Source organism: Pteropus alecto, unplaced genomic scaffold, assembly GCF_000325575.1.
Source record: "Pteropus alecto unplaced genomic scaffold, ASM32557v1 scaffold164, whole genome shotgun sequence".
NCBI lineage: Eukaryota > Metazoa > Chordata > Mammalia > Chiroptera > Pteropodidae > Pteropus > Pteropus alecto.
Window position 1 is genome coordinate 4,131,219 of NW_006439568.1, and position 22,217 is coordinate 4,153,435.

Consider the following 22,217-nt stretch of genomic DNA (forward strand, 5'->3'; position numbering starts at 1 on the left):
CCTTCGTGATATTCTTCCTGATTTCACTACTTTGCCCTTGTCCAATCCTTCAGTCTATAATTATCTATCTGAGTGATTCTTTGATTAATGTCTTTTCTGTGTCAAACTCTGTCCCATGAGAGCAGAGATTTTACTTCATCTGATTGTGTAGTCTTGTGTCTCTTGTGTCTCCAGTGTTAATCACAGCAACTGGAATGAGGATGAGGCTCAGTAATTATCTGTTGACTAAATAAACACCATCTGGCCTTGGCTCTGGAGTCAGTCCTGTAATTGCTATTTACAAAAAAAGGTACCAAAAAAGAAAGGTTTCAACTAACAGAGACAGAGAACTGGGTTTCCTATCCTGTGGGTTGTTTGGTGGTGGTGGTGTTGCTGGTATTAATTTTGTTTGGCTGAGTTTGCGGAAAAGGATTCAAATGGAAAACACATACACAAATCTTAAATCTGAAACAGATTTAAGCTGTAAGGAAAACTTCAACTTGCCAAATGAATAAATTTAATCTTATTTAAGAACACAAATAGGGACTCATGACAACTTCTTGGGAAATGAGTTTTTTAATTGTTTTATTTTTAAAGTGTAATATCTTTAGGGCCAGGGTTGCAAAGTAGGCCTAGGATTTATTGTTTTTGTTTGTTTTTTTCCATGCAGGATGGGCCATAAGCAATAATCTATGTATAGAACACCAGACATTGCTGACTCCAAAATCATCATTGCTTATCTCTTCTCACATATTTCTTACAACGCCATCTTATCTGAAAATGTTTTAAATACTTCTGCTCAAGGCTTTTCAGCATTTGGACGTCAAAGCCAAGTCGATGAGCTCTATTTCACTTCAAAGGATTTTCAATTTTCAGCTTGATTTTATTGTGGATTTAAACAAGGTGCATTGTTTTATCAAGAGTTGACTTGTTATTTTACTGTCCAGAATCCAGTAGGAAGTATAATACCTTACTTCTGAATCTGTCCCAAAATAATGCTATTCTTTTCCTTTTCAACACCACAGATGTACGATGTGCTTTTTCTTAAACCTCATGCGTAAAACATATGCCTTACCTGGTGCTCTTCTTGAAAGCCCCATAATTTGGAGGTAAAACGAGATCTTGAACTACTAGAATGCAAAATCCATGGCAACGGGGGCTATATTTGTCTTATCTCTGTTGCATCCCCACTGCCCAGCACATAGGAGACACCCAATAAATATTTTTAAATAAACACGTTTAAATTTATATTTATTTATTAAACTTTTTACATTAAAAATAATACATTTTTATTTGAGAAGTTTTAGGAGAAACAGAAAAATAAGAAGAAAAAAGAAGATACTGCTATTTAAAGATGACCGCTACTAACATTTTTGCGTATTCCTCCAGACAGTTTATTTATGCATGTATATATATTTTCTTTTTACATCGTGCTATACATACAGTTCTCCAACCTATTTTTTCTTTAATTTACGAGGTACTCCATGTGTATATTCCATACCAAGTATTTCTGACTACGTCATTACCGGTGGCTGTTTTGTTCCAGGGTAAGAATGAACCATGGTTTATACAACTAATTCCACCAGGAAACATCGCCGATTTCATAAACACTTTATTTTTCAGCACTTTAGGAAAATATGTCTTTGGGAGTGAGCATCTCGGGCCATAATTCCGTGAACAACAACACTAAGCCTAAAATCACACAGGACACACTTCAATCTTTCTAATTCAGGAACATTCTGGAATGACTTCTGTGTGGAAACAAACAGCCTTCATTTTAGAAGAGTAACATTTTGCCAGGCTACCTAAAAAAAAAACAACAAAAAAAAAAACCCCCCAAAAAACAGAAGCCATAGTGCTTCTGGTTTCTTGAGGGGAACCCAATCCAGCCTCCTCAATACCACCAAATGTCTCCTCCCAACAGAAAGAAGAAAAGGTCGCCATACTGATGTGTGTGTGAGGCCAAACACTCCAACTCCATTGTCTCCTTGTTTTAACTGAGAACGCCAGCTCCTTACTCCTTTAGATGGGGGAGGGGAAGACAGATCCAGACTGTGTTACTTTGAAGTTCGAAGGTTTACTTTAAAGAAAAACCGGCCCCAGGATACAAGTGCACAGGATACTGTTTCTAGGACTGCCTTTGAAATGAATTAGTGCCTGGGAGTTATGACAGAATCTATCACGTGCGGTGGTGCCAGGGATGGGCGTGCATGTCACGGCCTGTGGGAACACCGTCTTTGGTGGCGCCTGTGTTTCCGGCTGAAGAAAATGCCTACTGGCACATGGAGCCCCGCCTCCGTCCCCTACGCACGTACACAGAATTATATTTTATATTTATAAAACTCCCCCTTGGAAATTGCCACAGAGCAGAAATCAGATGGATTTCTCCAGGACTCACCACGACTACTGATCACAAGCTCCACAAGTGTTGACTTTAATGGAAAACCAGGAACACCTCGTCTCTCAATGAGAATTTCAACCGTGAACTGTTTTAGGTGATTTATCTGATATTTTCTCCAAGCCCATTTTGCAGCCTGAAGAAGTGCATGAATTTTGTAAACTGTAAGGGTTAAATGAGGTTAAGGTGTATGGGCCAGGTTAAAATCCTGCTAAGATGTGTTCAACTGATTGCCCGCAAAATTTTTATTTAAAAGGAAGCATTTCCAATAAAATCTCAGATCCAGAATTAAATTTCTCAGAAAAATACCAATCACATAAAATAAAAAAAGAAACCATCATTCACCTAAGTTGATCAGAGGTCACCATTGATTACTCTGAGGCAAAGGAGTCATTATTTCGTGCTGCCCGTGGGCGAAAACATGACTTAAAGCTTATAAGTGTGACAGAGGTGGCAGGGCTTGGGCTAGGGAGGGACCACTCCTCTTCCATCTCCTCTGAGAAAAGCTGATCTGCCTTTAGACACAGGGACTGGTTCTGGGCCCTTTGGCTGCATCCCCACAGCGCCCGGCGCGTGCCTGCAGAGGGCACACGCATGTATTTCCAGAGGAGGAAGAAGAGGGGATTAGTAGAAGAGGCCCAGGTGCTCCACCGTCCTCTACAAGCCCACAACAATCCTTCGGCTGATGGCTCCTGGCAAGGTGTAGATGAAGAGGACCAGGAAGACGATGAGGATGATCAGAATGAAAGCGATGATGATGTACTTCTTGTAATTTTTCCAGATGAGATGGTACAGGCACTTGAAAGGACTCACGAACCAGGAGAAGGAGGTGTCTGGGCGGCTGAGAGAAAAGCGAGGGAAAATCAGGGAAGGGGGCCGTGTTGTCCACACGTAGGATTCTCTAGACCACGGGATATATTTCTGACTCCCACTTTCTAGAGGCCCACAAGAAGAGGCCCGAGAACAGGAGAAAACCATGTTGCCTTAGAGTAGGAACAATCTAACACTTGGGGCAATAACGATCTCTCATCATTTACAGGTTGGTCTGGAGGAGGGCGAGAGTCTAGTTAGAACCCAGACAGAGGACTGAGTGCCCTCCATCTGTCCAGCCCTGACCAATTCAAGCCCTACCTCTTCCATGAAGCCCACCCTGACCACCCCAGCCCACCATGGTCCACATCGTTCTGAATTCTGATCTCACTTATCACTTGACTTAGCCCCTTTATGAATCTAACATATTTGTCTTCTACACCCCCATAACTATTTTATGAGTCTGTGTGTTCTTCCTAAACAGATCGAAAGCTTCTGGAAGGCAGAGCCCGTGTCTTATATTTCTTTTGTGTTCTTTAAAGTGTTTTTTCAGTAGGTACACACTGCCAGAGCGCAATAAATAATTTTGAATTGATCAATAAGTAAGCATCCTCTGTGTTCCTAACACTACGATAGATAGAGAAAGGACCACTCATCTCGAGACATTTGGGGTGTCGGGGGGAATAGCACAAATACAATTTGAAACGTTTTGTAAACATATTTCATATCTATATGTATTTACTTTTTAGTTCATATGTAACCATGGATTAAATTGAATAAGGTAATCCTTTCTTCTAGTAATTTTAAAGTATTTACTTTAAAGTAATAATTTATAAAGGGGTAACATTTTCATCATATTATGATAATGGAAAAAAAGGTAGATGTAAATTAAATATTCAATTATGGGACGGCAACCAATTCAATTATGGGCACCAAGTCTATGGACTATTCTACAGCCATTAAAAAAAATCCGAACTATGACAACTGTGGAAACAAAGCAAAACTTTTCAGCAAAGGATAAATAAAACATGAAGATGATTTCATATGCATGATTGGAGAACAAGTAGAAAAAAATCATGTGAAATTCATATTCACATAAAAATGAGAGAAACAATTACATGACATTATTCTGGAAATGCTTATGTGGAGTATTACCGAGAAGCACCCTCTCCATTTGCCAAACGCTCTGGATTGTTTTTTTTTAGACTATTTTGTAATGATAGAAACAAGGAGCTATATGGATTGGTGGCACCTATTGGCTGCCTCCTGGCTTCTCGGTGCTCCCACAGGGATCCCCTGGAGAAAGGCCCCCACTCTCTGATTTGGGGATGGTGAAAGCCTGTCCCATTTCCGAGGCTCCCACTCACGACTCCACTCACTTGGGCTTGGCCAGAGGCTCCGGTTCCTTTCGAGCTTTTCCGACAGGATTTTTCTCGGCTTCTTCTGCAGTGACCAGGTGGAACTCGGCTTCGACCTTGCCCTGCACAAAGACACAAGTTTCTGGTTCTTTTCAAGTCCCGCTGGGGCATCACCAACCTTCTAGAAAAAGTGTTATTATGTGGGAGATTGTCCAGGAAGTATTCTGACTATCCTGCTGTTTTATTTTAAGAGATATCGCTGTCTTTTGGGTCCTGGGAGAAGCCCTTTTTTATGATGAATTGTAATTCTTCCAGATGAGATGGTACAGATGTTCCTGTTGAGGTCTGTGAAAGCAAGAGAGTCGTGCATGTACACAGACACGCGTGTGCTCAGTCACACGTCCTGTTTCGCGTGTAATCATTAAATATCTGAAGAAATAATATGAATTATAGAAACTCGTAGGAATTAGAAAGGGGACTTATTGAGTGGCAGAACTCTTTGAAATCTACTTTTTTCTTCGCTGTCAATGGTTCTCAAGAGGAAACAGGTAGGTGTGTCCCAACATTCGCTAAATGGCTTTTCCGTCATCCGTCATTGTTTCTGTTGTCCCTACTGATTGTTTTACAATTCTCCTGTTATTCTAGCACTTCTTCTCTCTTGTTTTCCCTCAATAAGAAACGGCCTCTCTGGTTTGAAAATTGTGAGTCATGCGCCACTTCAGAGAATTGTCCCAAAGGTATTGGCAATGACATAAGTCGTGGGTTATCAAAGAATGAGGCGGGACCTTGCAAAGGTAATAGTCATTCTTTCTTGTTCATTCATTCATTCGCTACTTTTTGGGGAGCCCCTGTACACCAGGCACTGTTTCAGGCGCTGGGGACTTAATGATTAGGGAGGTTAGGGTCCTTGATCTCTTTGAGTTTCTGTTCTTGGTGAAGGGAAGTTTCTTCTGCCTCCTCTGGTTTTGCGGATTGAATTCTAGGTAGTCGGAGGGACACAGAACTGGTAGAAGAAAGGAGCATCATTGAAGTATTTTAGCGCCTACAATTGTTTTAAAACTTTCTTTCTTAAACACCTGTGTACAGGGCATTACTTGACTTCTGAGACATAGTTGTTGTCCTACCCCAGCAAAAAAAAAAACAACTAAGTTTCTGGTGAACCAATGGTCTTATGTTAACTTACCTAGTCACCCTGAAAAAGCCAGGACTTCTTAACGAGCAGGTTTGGTTGCTGGCAGCCATGAAAATGTAATCATGGGAGAAATTAGAGAGAGGTAGAGTATTTGGAGTGTGGTTGAAGCTGGAGAAGAGAGGCATTGACATGACTGCCTGAATTAGTAAAGAAGAGCAGTGGGCTTTTTTTACAAGTCAAGTCATGAGTTCAAACCTAGATGGTTTCATCCATTCTAGACTAGAACCTTAGCACAACTCAGAATGCAATAAATGTCCCATAATCCAAAAATGCTCCTTAAATACACACACACACACACACACACACACACACACACGCACGCACACACACACACACACACACACACAGAGTCTGTCATTCCTATTGGAAAATATTGGCCCCATAAACAATAAACTTACATATATGGGCACTCAGAAAATGTTTGAAAATCAGGAAAGAAAAAAATACAAGGTTTCTCTCCATTCTAGTTACTCTTCTACACATCTATCAACAGTAGAGTAATGGTGCTGTAACTCTAACTGGAATTGCCATGCTTTGCTGAACACCCACTTTGTCTCAGGTTCATTTGTTCATTCGTTTGTTCGATCTATCTATCTATCTATCTATCTATCTATCTATCTATCTATCTATCTATCATCTATCTATCTATCTTTCTATCTATCTATCTATCTATCTATCTATCTATCTATCTATCTATCTATCTATCTAATCTATCATCTTTCATAGCAACAAACAAGGTAGGTTCTCTTTTTACTGATGGAGAAATGAAGCCATAGAAGTCAAATAACTTTCCCAAGGTCACCCAGGCAATAAGCTGACCAATAGGAATTTGAAACAAGGTCTATGATTCCAAAGCTCATGCTTTTTCCATTATAGGACACTGCCTCCTAACTTACTCATGCAGTTGCCAGATGATTGGACTAGAAGTTTTATGAAGCCCTGCACAACTCTAACATGAGGTGATTCTATGACTGCCTTCATCATGCCACCTAAAGGCACTTGTCTCTTGGGCATCAGTTTTCTCATCAGTCAAATGGCCAGATGCTCTTTAAAGCAACTTCTGGCTCTACTTTCCAGGTTTCATGAAAGGCAGAGTTAGAACCCAAGGAGCTCCTGCAAGACTTGATGGCTGGAAGAAACCCAAGAAGCCAGCCCACAACTCATGGCAGAGGGGCTCCCAATATGCAAAAAGGGCTTATTTCTAGAAGTTTTTCAGAGGTGACCTAAGTGCCACTAGGCAGTATAGTTATACACTGGGTGCCTCATCCAAGCCGTATAGCTTGCGAGGCACCTCATGTATGCATTATTCCATTTAAAGCTCTTGACAACCCTGCAAAGAAGACAATATTTTTACTCTTGTTCTTCAGCTGCAGAAACCACGACTTGATGATGTTTGCTAATTGCTAACTTGTGTTATGAAACTAGGATTTGCGTTCAGGTCCTCTGACACCAAATTCCATCTTCTGCTGTTTTATGTGTCCAAATGGCCCCTTTTGTGTAAGAAAAGAAGCAGGCTATTTATATAATAACGAATAAAGATGCCTTTTCCTGAAATGTTTAAGAAGAGCTCTGCAATCATTTCCATGGCTCTGACATTAGAATATGGTTTTGACTTTTATCTTAGAGTTGGACTTGAGTAGCTTAAGGAATATTATAGCATGGCATAGCATAGCATAAGAATTGAGTGACTAGGATTTGGTCCACACAGAGTTGCATTTGAAATGAGGCTCTATTACACTGTGTGACCCTGGATAAGTTACTTTCCCTCTTTTAGTCTCATGGTTCCATGGATGTTAACGACACGTATTCCTTTGAAAAATAAACGAAATAACACATATACAGTGCTCAACCTAGTACCTGGTAAATAGAAACTTCTTAAAAATATATCATTCTTACCTTTAACACGATTTCATAGACAGAAACACTTAATGAGAAATGTATTTTGCTCATAAGAAAACACCCAGAGATGTCCCAAGGACCCATATTCCCATAAGAAAAAAAATGCAAAGAAAAGGGAAGCAGAGAATATAAAATTCATTCTGCCATAGGCACAGGAGTCATCAGTTATCATCATGAAGAGCCTCGTCCCCTCTTCCCTGTCCCACCTGAGTGGTCCCAGAGCATTTATTTGGTACCACCAAGGCAGCAGGGAGAAGGTATTCACTGAATATTCTGATAAGTGCTGCTCCTTATTCTGTATCTCTTTTTCTGTATCTATTTCCATCATCAGTATTCAACCAAGCATGAAGTAGAGGACTGAAGCTAATCATAGCCTCCAAATGTAATTTTAAATCAAAGCTAGAAAAAAATGGACAGTTCGAAAGGCTATCTATTAACTTAATGACATCTATGAATGGATAGAAGGGTCCTAAAAAGACTAGATCTGTTGGGCTGCGTATGTTATTTATGAGCTTCAAATTTCACCAACCTTGGAGAGTGATGCAGGTCGAGACTGAGAAGTGACTGCATTCAGGTCAGACATGCTTGCCTCAGTGATAATTAGTGCTTCTTAAAACACAACTCTCACTGGCATGAGATGAGGCATTCTCATGCATCGATGGCAGGGATGTATGCTGGAAAATTCATTTAGGAGGATGAACACACACGCACAGGCATACGTACATAAGTATATGTGGGTGTGTGTGCATTATCTTATATAGTCATACTCTAGGAATTCCATTTCTGGGTAGCTAAAGTAAGAAAATAATTTCAAAATTCTGAAAAAGTTTTCTGTGCAAAGCACAGTCACTATTCTTTTGGATGTTTGAACTGTCCTTTTTGTCACGATGACATATTCTTCTTGTGCTTTATCTGCCCTTGACCTGGAGTCAGCCATTTCTCCAAAGATGCCTGGTTTCTTTCAGTAAGAACTGGTATTTAGAAACCAAGGGACAGGCACCAGGAGTCTTCTTTGCCTCTGGGTGATTTTACCTTGACATCATCCTTTGTTCTTGAAAAATTCATGCTCTGCCCTGCTTGACCTCTCACCTTCCTCAGAGAGAATTAGATCTTTCCCTCCTCTCTTCCTTCCGTGTCATTTATACTTTGTCTCATGCGTGGCTGCATTGTTGATACTCTGTTCCTCTCGCTGGACTCTGAGCTGGTTGAAGGTGGAGACCATGCTTGCTTCATTTCTGAATTCATCCGTTCACCAACCAATTCATTGACTGAGCATCTATTATGTGCTAAGCTGTGAAGCCTGGCACCAAGGGCAGCGGCGGCCGCATAGCAAACCCTCAGGAAGTGCTTGAGAGAACTGGGAAGAACAAGTCTGCCAGGAACCTCATTCTCCTTATCAATCTCACCAACAAGAGGTGATTACACTGAATGGAGGGAAGAGAAACACTCCCAGAGAACAGTAAAGCTAGACACCATGGAGTCAAGCTGGCAGCTGTTGTTTACCCTGTCAAGTTCAAAAGGGAATCCCTGCCTTATACCCACTGGGCCCTTAAGGAGGGGAGAGAGAAAGGGAGAGGAAGGGGAGAGGGAGAGGAGAAAGGAGAGGGAGAAAGAGAGAGAAATAGGTCTCTATCCAGACCTGAGACTAGAAGGGTCCTAACTTGGGTGTGCTTCTGCCGTACCTGGGGAGAACATGCTCACCCCAAGAGAACAGCAGCAGAGGAAAGAGGCCACCAACACAGCCTCAGTCCCTTTCCTCAACTTCATGGATCACTTAACTCGTCCTTCCTCCTTTACAGAGGAACGGCAATGGGTTGAGAGGAAAGGCAGAAGAAACTGTCTTCCCAGTATTTGTGAAAGATCTGAATTCCTACAGTATGGACCAAGTTGGCAGCGCAGGAAAAGGGATAGGGGCCTTCCCTGCTACCACTCTCTCGGGGAAGCTTTAAAAGGATGGATCACTTTTTAAACCGAGTGTCACATTTAAAGGTGAAAGGATAAGGTAGTTATGTAAAACTGTCCATCAGTCAGGACAGTTGATGCATAATTTTGAAAAATGTTGAAAAAGAAATTAATGCCAGGGACATAAGTTCAAGCCAAGAGGATAGAAAATCACCTTGACATACATAGCTATTGAATCAAGTCTGCTGAGCTATGGAAGAAGTCTTAATGCATTTATAAAGTTTTCAAAATTCTTGCTTCTCAGCAGAACCTTTGCCCTAAAAGAATCTATGTCATTTGTTGCAAGGCATTTTACTTGAAGTTCACAAAATGAATCATTTAAAGAGCAACATGTCCCCTGCCTGCCCCCAACCCCATCTCCTACAGCTGTCACTTACTGTGAGTTCTTTGCTTTTAGCAAAAGGCCACCAGCCCCGCACACGCTTTTGCTGGAATATGGAGATCTTGCTCTCCTCACTGGCATTTTCAAACTTGGTGAGATCGCAGGCTTTGGCGGACTTGGCTGCTCGGGGGAAACTATTGAGGTTCATTTCCAGGGAGCCTGTGAAGAGATGCACATAACAGTTATGGAAGAGCTTTTAAAATCAATAAACATCCAAAAAATAAATAAATAAAATCGGTCGATATTCTCATTCATCCATCCATCATCTATCTTTCCTTACATCCATTCATCCATTCATCCTTTCATGCATGCATTCATCTGTCCTTCCATTCTTCCTTCCATCCATCCGTCCACTCACTGGTTATCCAATGAGCACCACAGTGGATCACTAGCACGTGCTAGGTACTGGGGGTACAAATATGACCAAGACATGTTTGGTCATTAATAATGACCAAAGCATTAATAATGTGGTAGCAGGTAGAAGACATGAACGAAGCTACCATGTGTAACTTTCAAGCCTCGGTTTCAAGTATCACTCCTGGGCATCTTCTCTGCTCCTTGGGTGCTGTCTGGATAGAGCGCCTGTCCTGTCCTCTGAGACTTCCCCGGCCTTAGCACAGATCAGCCTATGAGAACCCCCTTCCACTGCCCTCAAAGCATTAATAATGTGGTAGCAGGTAGAAGACATGAACGAAGCTACCATGTGTAACTTTCAAGCCTCGGTTTCAAGTATCACTCCTGGGCATCTTCTCTGCTCCTTGGGTGCTGTCTGGATAGAGCGCCTGTCCTGTCCTCTGAGACTTCCCCGGCCTTAGCACAGATCAGCCTATGAGAACCCCCTTCCACTTCACCTCCCTCTTTGAGTCCATTAAACCCCCTCCAGGTCAGGACTGTCTCAGTGTCTTTTTAGCTGTTCTCCAAAACCTTAGTGGGCTCTCAACAGTGTATTTTCGAGGAGTGAATATACGGCACCATAAGATGATGCCATAAGAGCATTGTGTATCTTTTTAACCTTTCCCTATTATAATAGTAACATTCGTTAATTGTGAACATTTAGAGCACTCACATAAGTAAAAAATATAGAAAAATTTCCCATAATTCCATCCCCCTAATGTTGACCGCTGCTCTCTGCATTAGTTCTTACTCTTATGTTAATCTTCCTCTCTCCTTGCCTGTCTCTACCATTTTCTTCTATACTTAGAAACATAGATTTTACAGAAAGGCTTTTTTCTATACTCTTTTTTCACTTAATGCATCTTGCACGATTATCCATTTCATTAAATATTCTAATATTTTTAGTGGCTGCAGAGTTATCACTATGAGCGCTTACTATGAATGAAGCACGGTGCCAGCTTTTAAATCTTATTATCACATTTACAGCCCTCAACACTCTCTGAGATGTGTAATATGACTAACCCCGTTTTTATAACTGAGGAAAACTGAAGCGCAGAATGGACCAATATTGATCTCAAAATTTAACAGCTTCTTAGTGGTAAAGCAAAGATCGATTTAAGTCGGTTGGAATATGCATCTTCCACCACATGGACGCACCATAACTTATCTAGCCCGTCCCCGATTAATGGCTCTTTGGAGTGCTTCCATACTGAAATTATTATCCTTAATAGCTAAATCAGACCAAGCTCCCGCCAAACTGGGACAAAGCCCTTAGCATTAACAGGAGCTTGTGAAGCCCCCGGCTTACCCAAAAAGTCATCGGAGGACAGTCTTTCAAAATCCCAAACCTGGAGCACCAACACAGCTGGTGTCTTGCACTCCATCTTCTCTAAGGAAAAGATGTTCTCTCTCTTGGTGATGACCATCTGCTTCTCGGCTGGGAGGTACTGAAAGCGGAAGAGGAAGCGCCAGTTGAAGTTCCCCTCTCCAGTCAGGGAATTGTAATGCACGTCTGTTTCCTGCTTGTCATCTTCCAAACCCTTCATCCACCTGAATAAAGATAGAAAGAGGATTAAACACTCCGAGCACATCGTTCAGGCATCCGTACAATCAAGAGTGATTTAGCAAATTTCAAAGCGGTTATAGATCATAGTGTTAAGATTATGATATAGTTAGATTGAGAGAGAAGTTTCCATTACATCTGAAAGGGGAAAATAGGAGGCAAAGGGTCTGCAACAGAAACGCGCTTGTCATTCTAAGCCAGGCGGGGACGTGTCAGCTGGTCTTGGGTAGACCCGAAGCCCCATGCAATAAAGAAGGAAAACTCAGCAACTGTGAAGCGAAAGCTCCATCGGTTTTCTGTCACCCTCGGAGCCCTCCATGTCGGGGATGCTACCTCTGCACCCAAGTGTTACAACATGATGATCCGCCACACCGTGGTCTCTAAAACTGGCCTAGTTTATTAGACCTCTGCTGTCAGGCCTGTAACTGGCTCCTCCTGTCTGTTTGTGGGTCTCAAAAACCCAGCAGGCCTGTATCAGTATGGCACAGAGGGTATGAGAGCTGCCTGCATCCACCTGTGTTCCAGTCCTGGCTCTACCATGTACTACCTGTGCTGCCATAGATGTATTATCTAACCTCTCTGTGTCTTTGTTTCATCTGGAAAATGGAAGCAACAGTAGCACCTAGTCCATATGATTAGTCTGAGGAATTACATATGGGATATTTGTAAAGTGCTTCGTGTATACCAAAGTATCCATACTGTTATTTTTTAGTCTTATCTGGTTTTTCTCCTCCATCCCCAGCATAAAGTCAGCTACAATTAATATTTTCCCTTAGTACTTTATCCATGGTGAATTGATTATTCAGAAGTTAGATACTTTTAATACAAACTAATTGATAATTCCAAACCATGTGTTTTCTGAAAGCAGACATCCCTTTCCTACAGGGCAGGGGAGGGTAAAGACCATTCTTTCCCCAGAGAATTGGTACCACTTGGGAGTATGGACACAATTATTTAGCTAAAGTGGTGCTCGCTCAAGCAATATACATGTGATATCTGTTACGAGGGAAGGAGTGAGCTAGATGCAAGGGCAGTGATGGAGAGTAGACAGAGATGGTCCTGGCCTTCATGGAGCCATAGCCGCAGAGGGAAGGCGATGGAGCGATATGGGTGGGCAGCAGAAGTCTCCAGAGAGAGAGAGATGTGCAAAAGCCCTATGGAAAAAGAGGTGATGACATATTCTAAGAAGGAAAAGAGGCTCAGTGAACTAGAGAGCAGAAAGCCAGGGGAAGTCTTGATGCAGTGAGATGAGGCTGGAGAGACAGGCAGGGGCTAGTCATACGGGATACCTTAGGACATGTTAGGGATTTGAATCTTCATCCAGAGAAAATAAGATGCCATTAAAGGGCTTTAAGTACGGGATTGACATGATCAGATTGTAAGTACAGGACTGACATGATAAGATTGTGTTTTGAAAAACTAATGTTTCAGCACAGAGAATCAATTATTGGAAGCAAGCGTGAATATGGAGAGACCAATTCATATGGTATTGGTATTTCTGTGGCTCCAGCAAGAGGTGTTGGAGGAAAGCGTGTGGTGGAGGTGTGGTGAAGATGGAGAGAGCAGACAGTGCTGACAGCTATTTGGAAGGTAAAATGGACAAGGTTTAATGGCGTACCAGAAATGGGGGAGTCGATGAGGAAGATTTCTCAGTTGGGGAAGACAAAGAGATATCACAATGAGGCTGAGATGAGTTTCTCAGAGGACACATGTTTATGTCACTTTTGCTTCTGATTCTTTACCCCCTCATCTCCCTCCTTGACTAGGGGCTAAAGGGACGCCTACAAAGTCATTTGTGTCATAGGCAAGATGTAAGAGAGATATGAAACACTTCACTTCCCGAGTCCTAGGTTGGTATCTTTTTTATCAGGAGAACTAGTCAAAGGGAAGGTCTACACCTTAGCTTTTGTAGCAGTCTTACAAATCTTCATGACACTTAATCTTTCATCAACAGCACTACATCTCTTCCCTTCCTTCAGGTGTAAAGGTATTTTGAATGTCACTCATAAAGTATAGGTATCCAACAGTTAACTGAAAGAGATGTTTATAAAATATTTCTTCACAAAAATATTTCCATAAGAAGAATTCTTAGCAAAATAGCCAAATAAGACACAAAAAAGAAAGTGACCTTATCCGACAAGGTGGGTAGAATGAACTCCTTTTTTGGAATGTGGGTGGAGTATCTTCTATGAGGCACAGGTTGAATTAGGAATTAAAGAGGTGAGGAGGGGCTGGAAAGAGAGAGTGGAGTTTGTTGACGACTTTACCCTTTAACATAAATATCACTTGATTTTTGTCCCGTGAAGATATTCTCATCCTCTAAAATGACATCTTCAGTATTCCAGATGGTTACTCTCAATTCATATCTGGAACGAGGGAAGGCAGCATTAGGTTGAAAACCTTGAAAGCTGAGTCAACTGGTGTCTATGTGATTTCAGCATCACTTTGAGTCTGCAAGCTTCCTCAATGAGACCAGGATCAAAAATATCGACACTAAAGTCTTGGTTCCATCAACACTGTGTACCCCAACTGGAATCACCGAGGACGTGAATGTCCCTGGGCAGGCCCTCCTTCCATTAACCAACATTTTTTAGAATGTTAAGACATGTTGAGGCTTAGTCACTCCTACCCCAAAAGGGGCCACCATTCCAATCTCCACGCTACTACCGTCACCACCCCTCACTCCCCACTATAACTGGCCAGATGGAAAGCGAGGTATAACCATCAGGTGCCAATCGATCCATGGGATGTATCAGACACCAGATCCAATGTCATGATCTTTTCGTCCACTACCTAGGTCCCTTCCCCAGGAGGTGGGGTTTGCAGCCACTCACCCTTTGGGTCGCCTTGGTGAAATGTCAACAGGGGGCCCGAGCTGAGGCGCGTCTCTGGGAAACATGTCCACCCACATCTGCAGACGGCCCTTTATAAGGGGAGAAGACCTCTTTTAACTTTGAGAGCAAACCATAGAGCAATTGATCATTCACAGTTTCAACAGATCTCTACTAGAAATGGATATTAGATACAGCTTGGTAGCTTTATACATATTTAGAATACTTGTCAACAAAGGCAGAACTTATACCATAATTAAGAATTAGAGTGTATATTAAGAGCAGAGGAAGGGTAAGCAAAATCTTATTGAGCATCTACTATGTGGTAGATACAGCTGTGCTCTTGATAAGCATTAACTCTCCCAATATTCACACTTGGTGGATTTTACAATTCCTGCTTAGAAGATGAGCAAACATCTTGCCCATGCTTCCACAGGCAATACATAGTAGAGTGTGGATTCAACCTTTGCCTGGTGTCTCCAGAAACTCTGTTCTTTCTACAAATTCCTAAAGATTAAAAAGATAACACTATCCATCAGAAAGACCATGCTTCATTGTTTCCAATGCACCTTAACATCTATTATCTCCATTAATGCTCACTCCAGCCACATTTCTGTGTTACACATGAAGAAACCAAGATTTAGAGAAATCAAAGAAATAATCCGAAAACCCGCAGCTCATTAGAGGCAGAATAGGGCCTCCTGTCCATTGCCTTGAACTCCACATATCAGATTTTACCCAGTTGCAAGAGATTTAGGAGCCCCTGTGGGGAGACGGTCTGGTGCATTCCGGTGCAATGCCTTCTGTTGTACACTTTCTAAGTACTTTGTCAGCTCAGGTAAGACAGTGCGTGATCGACAAGGGCTGGGGTGGTCAGGGGGGTTTATAAGAAGGAAGTGGGACTTTCACTAGGGTGAGAAGGATATTTAGGATATAGGTGGAGGGGGGCTTTGGCTAGAGGAAAAAGGCGCCTTACAGGGGAAGAGATGACATAAGAAAAGCTTTAGCAATTGAGAAGAGAAGAACCAATTCAATGGAGTATTAACAGTCCTAGGCAAAGTGGGATGATTTATTCTCTTAAGGTACATTAACATTCACCTTTAATCAAAAAGCCGTATCCAACAGGAAGGATACCAGTAACTAAGTGATTTCAAATACTATAGTGAATTTCAGGAAACAAGCATAAGCTTCTATATCTGATAAAGCTTTACCCTTTCAAGGCACTCCCTGACACGTGGTATCACCAGGTTTATATCCTAACACTGCTGGGACAGCAAGGTCAGGGTATTCCTGCCCTATTATAGTCAAGTTCATGTGCTTTGCCCACAATGAGTGGTCCAGTGCTGTGACAGGTCTAGGGACTCAAACTACCTGAGTTAATTTCCAGCTCTACTACTTATCAGCTGAGTAACTTTGAGCGAGTTATTTAAATTCTCTGAATCTCAATTTCCTTATCTTAAAAAGATCATAATAAGTCCACCATCAGGCTGTATTAAAGAATAAGAGTAAAGTGATCCACACAGCCTTGTTTGCCTAGGAAAATCCCAGGGTGCGCCCCTCGTACCAGCTTAATTATTAATAGTGCCCTCTCTCATTCTCAAAATGGCCAGTTTGGATAAACAATTCTATGATCATCATAATAATATGAGATAATTTATGTAAAAGTTCTTATTAAAGTTTATTTTTTCTTCCCTTCTAACTTCTAATCCAGATTTTTAGTTATTTTTTTCCACACAGATTCTTCTTGCCAGTTCTTCAAAGTAAGCCATCATCTATAGCTTCCTTGGGAAAACTGGTGGGCTATGTGGTTACTGACAGATTTTGGAGAAGGTCTTGGGTATATTAAATGGGTTTTGTAGTTTCTCAACTGTCAAGATTCTTCCAAAAGAGTATGACATCTCAAATCATAAGAAGGACAAAGCACTAAATCCAACACTGACTCTGGGGCCGAGTTTCTCAACCTGGACGTTACTGACATTTGAGGCCGAATAATTCCTTGTTGTGTTGTGGCTGTCCTGTGCAGTTAAGGATGTTTAACAGCACCCTGACCTCTACCCACTAGATGCCAGCAGCACCCCCATCCACTTGCGACAACCTAAAAGATTTCCAGCCATTGCTAAATGTCCTAGGGCAGTGAGTGTGTCAAAATTATCAATTATTCTAGGACACACAAGGTTAACTTTTAGGGAATAAGCCACATTCCTTGAGGGGCGAACACTCCCATTGGGGCAGAACTGTCCTGGCCACTACCTGTTCCATTCCTGGCTTGTCTTTGTGGTACAGCGGGCGAGTTTCTATATGCTCAGGAACCAGCCTACACCCAACCTCCGGAATATCCTTCCACGAGTGTAAAACCTTGAGGGCCAAGTGCTCATAAGATTCCACCGTCTCATCTGCATGGAAGAGAGAAGAATAAAGAGACTTGTCAGGGGTGTGCTCCTGTACAGGGACAGTGATGGGCTGTCATTTTAAAATACTTTCTTAAAGGTTTCTTGAACTATACTGAGGCATGAGAAAAGACCGCAAAAGAGAAAAAGGACAAAGAGAGATTAGAAAGAAGTCGGGGTAGAGTGGTGGGAAGGAGGAAGAAACTGGACTTTTAGAACGTGGAAGGTGGGTTGATAAGATGACCCAGAGAGCAGTCCAGGTCTTGGGATGTGGGGTTCCATTCACCCTTTGAATCAGATTCCTCTAGAGTATACAAATCACAAGCTTGGCTTCAAGATAATGGAGAGGGAATTTTTCCTGGAGATATAAAACTGTTTGCCAACCCCGTAGTGTGAGAGGGCTGGGGAAGCAGCGTGGCCGCAAGCCGGGTGGGGAAATGGGCACTACATGTGTTCGTGGATGTCTTTCGTCATCATCGCATGGGGGTCAACCTCCCACCAACTCCTGCTCTCAGGAAAGGGTCTTTGATCCATCATTTTACCAAAGAAGGTAATTCATGATAAAAACTGCTGGTAGGAACAATGCCTGCAAAATAAGGCAAAAAATTGCTGAAAGAATCAAATCTTCTTGACAAAGTTTAGAATGGCCAAATTTGAGATAGGAAAGTTGAATTTGTTTCTTTTTTTTTTTTTAAAGGCCACAAAAGAAACTTCCCAATAGCAATAATTACAATCAGTAAAAGCCGAGAGGGACAAACAAGTAATCAGTGAACTAAATCTTTGTCACGAAGTTTAATCCATCAAGAATTGATCTTGATGAATATAATTTCAGTTTTGGGGGGGGGGCAAAAAATTGTTTAATAATGAAATATAGGATATTCTCCTAGGAACTAAATTGGCTTAATAAAGTATATCTTGAAAAAAATTTTTTTCTCAACAGAAATTCATCAATACGTCATTAATATACTCTCTAAATGTCAATTAACTCTGGATGTGAGAAACTTCAAGATGTTCTTGCGGTCAAAACAACAAGGTAAAAAGAAATCTTGGCACCAAAGTGGTGAGACTACATAACAGCATCAAAACATCCTGTAACATGTCCTTGTCCTTAACTGGGCTTTGCGTGTCGGAAGCATTGCAGCATCACAGGCAATTTTTAAGCACCAAATCGACGAGGGTGACAGTACAGGAATTGTTCTGTATCACTGAAGTAAAGTAAAGGTGACTTTCCTTCTCATCCCAAGCTTATGAAAGCCTCCCTGGGATCTTCGTGGCACGTGCCATGATGCTCCTATGCTAAATCTACCTCTTCGTGTTGAAATGGAGCATTGTCAGTATAATATTTACGGGGGTAATTTGGGCCGTGTCCAGTTATCCCTTAACATTCTTTTTAAGGTTATTGCCTACCTTCCGACACAACAATTCTACTTATGGGATCTATACTGTAGACACAGAAATGTGCAAAAATATGTATAAGGAAGTTCATGGTGGTATTGTCACTGCAAAAAAAAAAAAAGGACTTAACGTAAACAAATGGCATAGCCATAAAAGAGAATAGAATGATCACAATCTATTGAAAATAGAAAGAGCAGGATACGACACTATGTATGGAACGGGATACATATGGCAGATCATTTTATAATTCTGTAAAAATGCGACATGTTGTACTCTGGGGCAGGATACGACACTATGTGTGGAACGGGATACATATGGCGGATCATTTTATAATTCTGTAAAAATGAGACATGTTGTACTCTGCACACACCCCCCGCCCGCCCCACACACACTGTAAGGAAATATGCCAGCATGCAGCATGTTCATCTCTGATTTGGGGGATTTATGAGTGATTTTCATTATCCTCCTTTTCCATACTTTCTACCATGAGCATGCATCACTTTTACAGTAGATGACCACCGTTTCTAGCCAGCGATACCACCAGAAGTGGACTTCTCAGAAGAGCAACGTCAACAGGAAACACTGCGGGGAGTTACCAGCATCCTCTTCAGTGAAGACCGTTTTTCCAGAGAAGACCTGATTTCCTATCTGTATTTTCCCGGGACGAAAATAGGGTCCGTCCAACTTGTTGTCTTTGCAAAGCTTGGTGAGGATTTCGGTGGGTTTGGACGTGTCTCTCCAGGCATTGTAGCCGTCTCTGAAAAGCGGAAGAAGGACAGATAGCGTGAGGCTTGGCTGCCCCGAGAAGCACACACTGGAGGTCCCCATAAAAGGGCCGTCTCAGCACGGTCCGTGTGGTTTCCTTCAGATTCAGCTTGCCATTCTGCACTGGGGGCTACTGTTTTTGGTTTGGGTTTATTTTCTCTCTTTTCGGGTTAATACCTCTGCATATGTATACTTGAATAAAAATCAGGACTTCTGAATAACTTGACATAAAAATCCTTTGCAAATAGTTTTTCTTTAAGAAATGTACCTTAAAAAATTGAAGTGAAATTCACATAACGTAAAAGTAACCTTTTAAAAGTTGACCATTTCAGTGGCATTTAGTACATTCTCAATGTTGTGCAACCACTGCCTTTATTTAGTTCCAAAAAAATTTCCAGCGCTCGAAAGAAAACTCCATATCCACTAAGCAGTTACTCCTTGTTCCTCCCCCACCCCAGCCTTTGGCAATTGCCAATCTGCTTTCTGTCTCCATGGATTTCTTTGCAGGTTGTTTTTCTTTAGTTTTTGTTCTGTTTCTAGCAGAATAACCATTTAGCTGCTATTTATTCTAAGAGGAAAAAAGCCTACCTCATTCTTTCACTTTCTCTGCTGCCCCAGATCGTATTATATATTCAGGACACAGGCAGAGCCACACATGGGCCTCCCCAGAAATAAGTGCTTTGTTCAGTGAACAAAGGTTATAAAGTCCCTAATTATTCTGCTCCCCTGTAGCTTCACCATCAGGAAATTCTTCTGAACAAAGGATGTGCCACGTCGGCCTGTGGCTTTCCTCACTGACGTCAGAGTGAGAAGAATTAATCATCCTCTCCAGATGGTACCCTCTCATGCTTGAGACCGAGGCTTCAACCTCAGGAGGCTTATACATTCACTAGAGTTCCACAACTGAACTGGCTTTCTAGGCTCCGAGAACAGCAGCCCAGCAGTAGAGACCTGTCTGAAAATCGTGCCATAGAGGAAACAGGCACTCAGACTCAGTGAATGCTAAATGGGTACAGCCTTTCTGAAAAGCCATTTGGACAGATATATTAAAAGTCCTTAACGTGTGCATCCCTTTCAATGGAGTAATCCGTGTCCATGAACAAATACTGAGTGAATTATCAGAGGGGTGTGTAATAGCTATGTGAATGTTTATAGTGGCAATATTTCTAAGAAAATAAAGAAGGAAAATATAAATGTCCTAAAATTCAGAAAGGCAAATTAGTTATATCATATTATAATAAATTCATATGATGGAACACCATAGAGCTATTAAAATAATGATTTCAAAGAACATTTAATGACATGATAGAATGTGCATAATGGTTAAGTGTAACAAGTAGCTTATGAAATTGCACAGATCATATGAGTCCAAAATTGGGGGAAAGTAGCATGGAAAAAAATACTAAAAGGAAATACATAAAAAATTTTTTACATGTTATCTCTGGGTGAAATAATTTGAGCATTACTTTGTACTTTCTGTATTTCCTAAATTTTCTACAATGAATATATATTATTTTTTAATCAGGAAAAATATTTCTAAAAATATACCATGAAAATCTAATTCATGTTTTTATATTTTCCTAGCTGAAATTCGTAATTGTAAGATTTTAATTTTTTAAGATGTCAGATATTACATATTTTTTAAAACAATAATCTATAGTCTATATTTTCAAATTAAGCAGAATTCAAAATCTTTTTATGAGTTGGGCCACACTTTCTCACTTTTAAGATGTGGATAACACCTCAATGAGTTCAAGAGAATTGAGTGAGATACTCCATGTGAAGTGCCTGGTACATCATAAGCCCTCATAATGTCAATTATAATTAACTGGGATATTGGTGTTTGTATTATATTAATAATTCCTCTTCTAGCAGCATCTCTCTCTGAGCCCACCATGCCAAGCTGGTTGAGTGAAAACATACAATGCAGTTCTTGACCCTTGAAGAACCCACCCTGGGCTCTAGATCAGCTCTGCCTCCCCAACACCCATCACCCTCTAGTGCAGTGAATAGTGTCACCAAACCAGCCCTGCTGACGCGGAGCCCATTTGAGCTATTGAAGCTGAGCCTTGGCCGGCCTCCCCAGAGCCTGGACCGTCTGTGGCCACAGCCTCAGAATGCCAGCTGTGTCTCCACAGCGGGAAGAGCTTACATCTCGTACTGGCTCTGCAAGCCACAAATGGCTCGGTGTTTGCTGTAGAAGCGGTTCTCCAGGTCGATCCTGGTCTCGCCGATGAGGTCGTCTGTCCCGATCATGTCGTGGTCATAGATCAGGATGGAGAGCAGAGACTCCTTTGGGAAGGTAGCCTGGATCTCAAATGACCTGTGGTCCAAGTAGAGGCTTTAGGAGTCAGCGACATTTGGTGACATGGGGAACTTTTCACCTTTAGCTAGCCTACAGTTCATATGAACTCACTAAACACTCAGCAACTCAGTTAAGACTCAGTGGGTATTCATTTGGTTTAATTTTTTTTCACTGAGATACAAACAATTTCCGATTCTGATGTCAATTTCCAGCAGCCAATAATCTTCTCTTTCACAGGCCATCAAGTGCAGTCCACAGTGAGGGTGACAGCAAAGCTGGTCTCAAACAGAACTGATTTCTAATACCGCTTTTGCATCATTAACTCCTGATTATAAAACTTTGGAAAGTTATGTCATCCCTCTAAACCTCCTTACGTGTAAATGGAGATAAATGGGGGTAAACAGTAGTTAAATGCCGTATCGTTTTTATAAAGCATACATTTTACTTCTACGCATTCGACCGGCACCCAATAAATTGCCACTCCCTTTACGTTACTCTCCATTTTTTTTTTTTTTTTTTTGGCTTCATCAGGGAATACCAGCTGAATTTATTTGAAATGAAAACCCTATCGAAGATGGAAAAATCACAAAAACATAG

At 41.5% G+C, this 22,217-nt stretch overlaps 1 protein-coding gene across 1 annotated transcript in view; it reads right to left on the reverse strand.

Annotated features, from left to right (window-relative positions):
• Positions 1 to 2,931: 2,931 nt before the first annotated feature.
• Positions 2,932 to 22,217, reverse strand: part of FER1L6 (fer-1 like family member 6) — a 109,868-nt gene continuing 90,582 nt past the window's right edge. The window contains exons 32-40 of the mRNA XM_006916569.1: positions 21,468 to 21,638; positions 19,147 to 19,307; positions 17,019 to 17,161; positions 14,772 to 14,860; positions 14,205 to 14,303; positions 11,683 to 11,924; positions 9,976 to 10,139; positions 4,567 to 4,667; positions 2,932 to 3,218 (exon numbers count right to left, since the gene is read on the reverse strand). Coding sequence (XP_006916631.1) covers positions 3,035 to 3,218; positions 4,567 to 4,667; positions 9,976 to 10,139; positions 11,683 to 11,924; positions 14,205 to 14,303; positions 14,772 to 14,860; positions 17,019 to 17,161; positions 19,147 to 19,307; positions 21,468 to 21,638 — 1,354 coding nt within the window. The 3' untranslated portion in view covers positions 2,932 to 3,034. The remainder of the gene's footprint in view (positions 3,219 to 4,566; positions 4,668 to 9,975; positions 10,140 to 11,682; positions 11,925 to 14,204; positions 14,304 to 14,771; positions 14,861 to 17,018; positions 17,162 to 19,146; positions 19,308 to 21,467; positions 21,639 to 22,217) is intronic.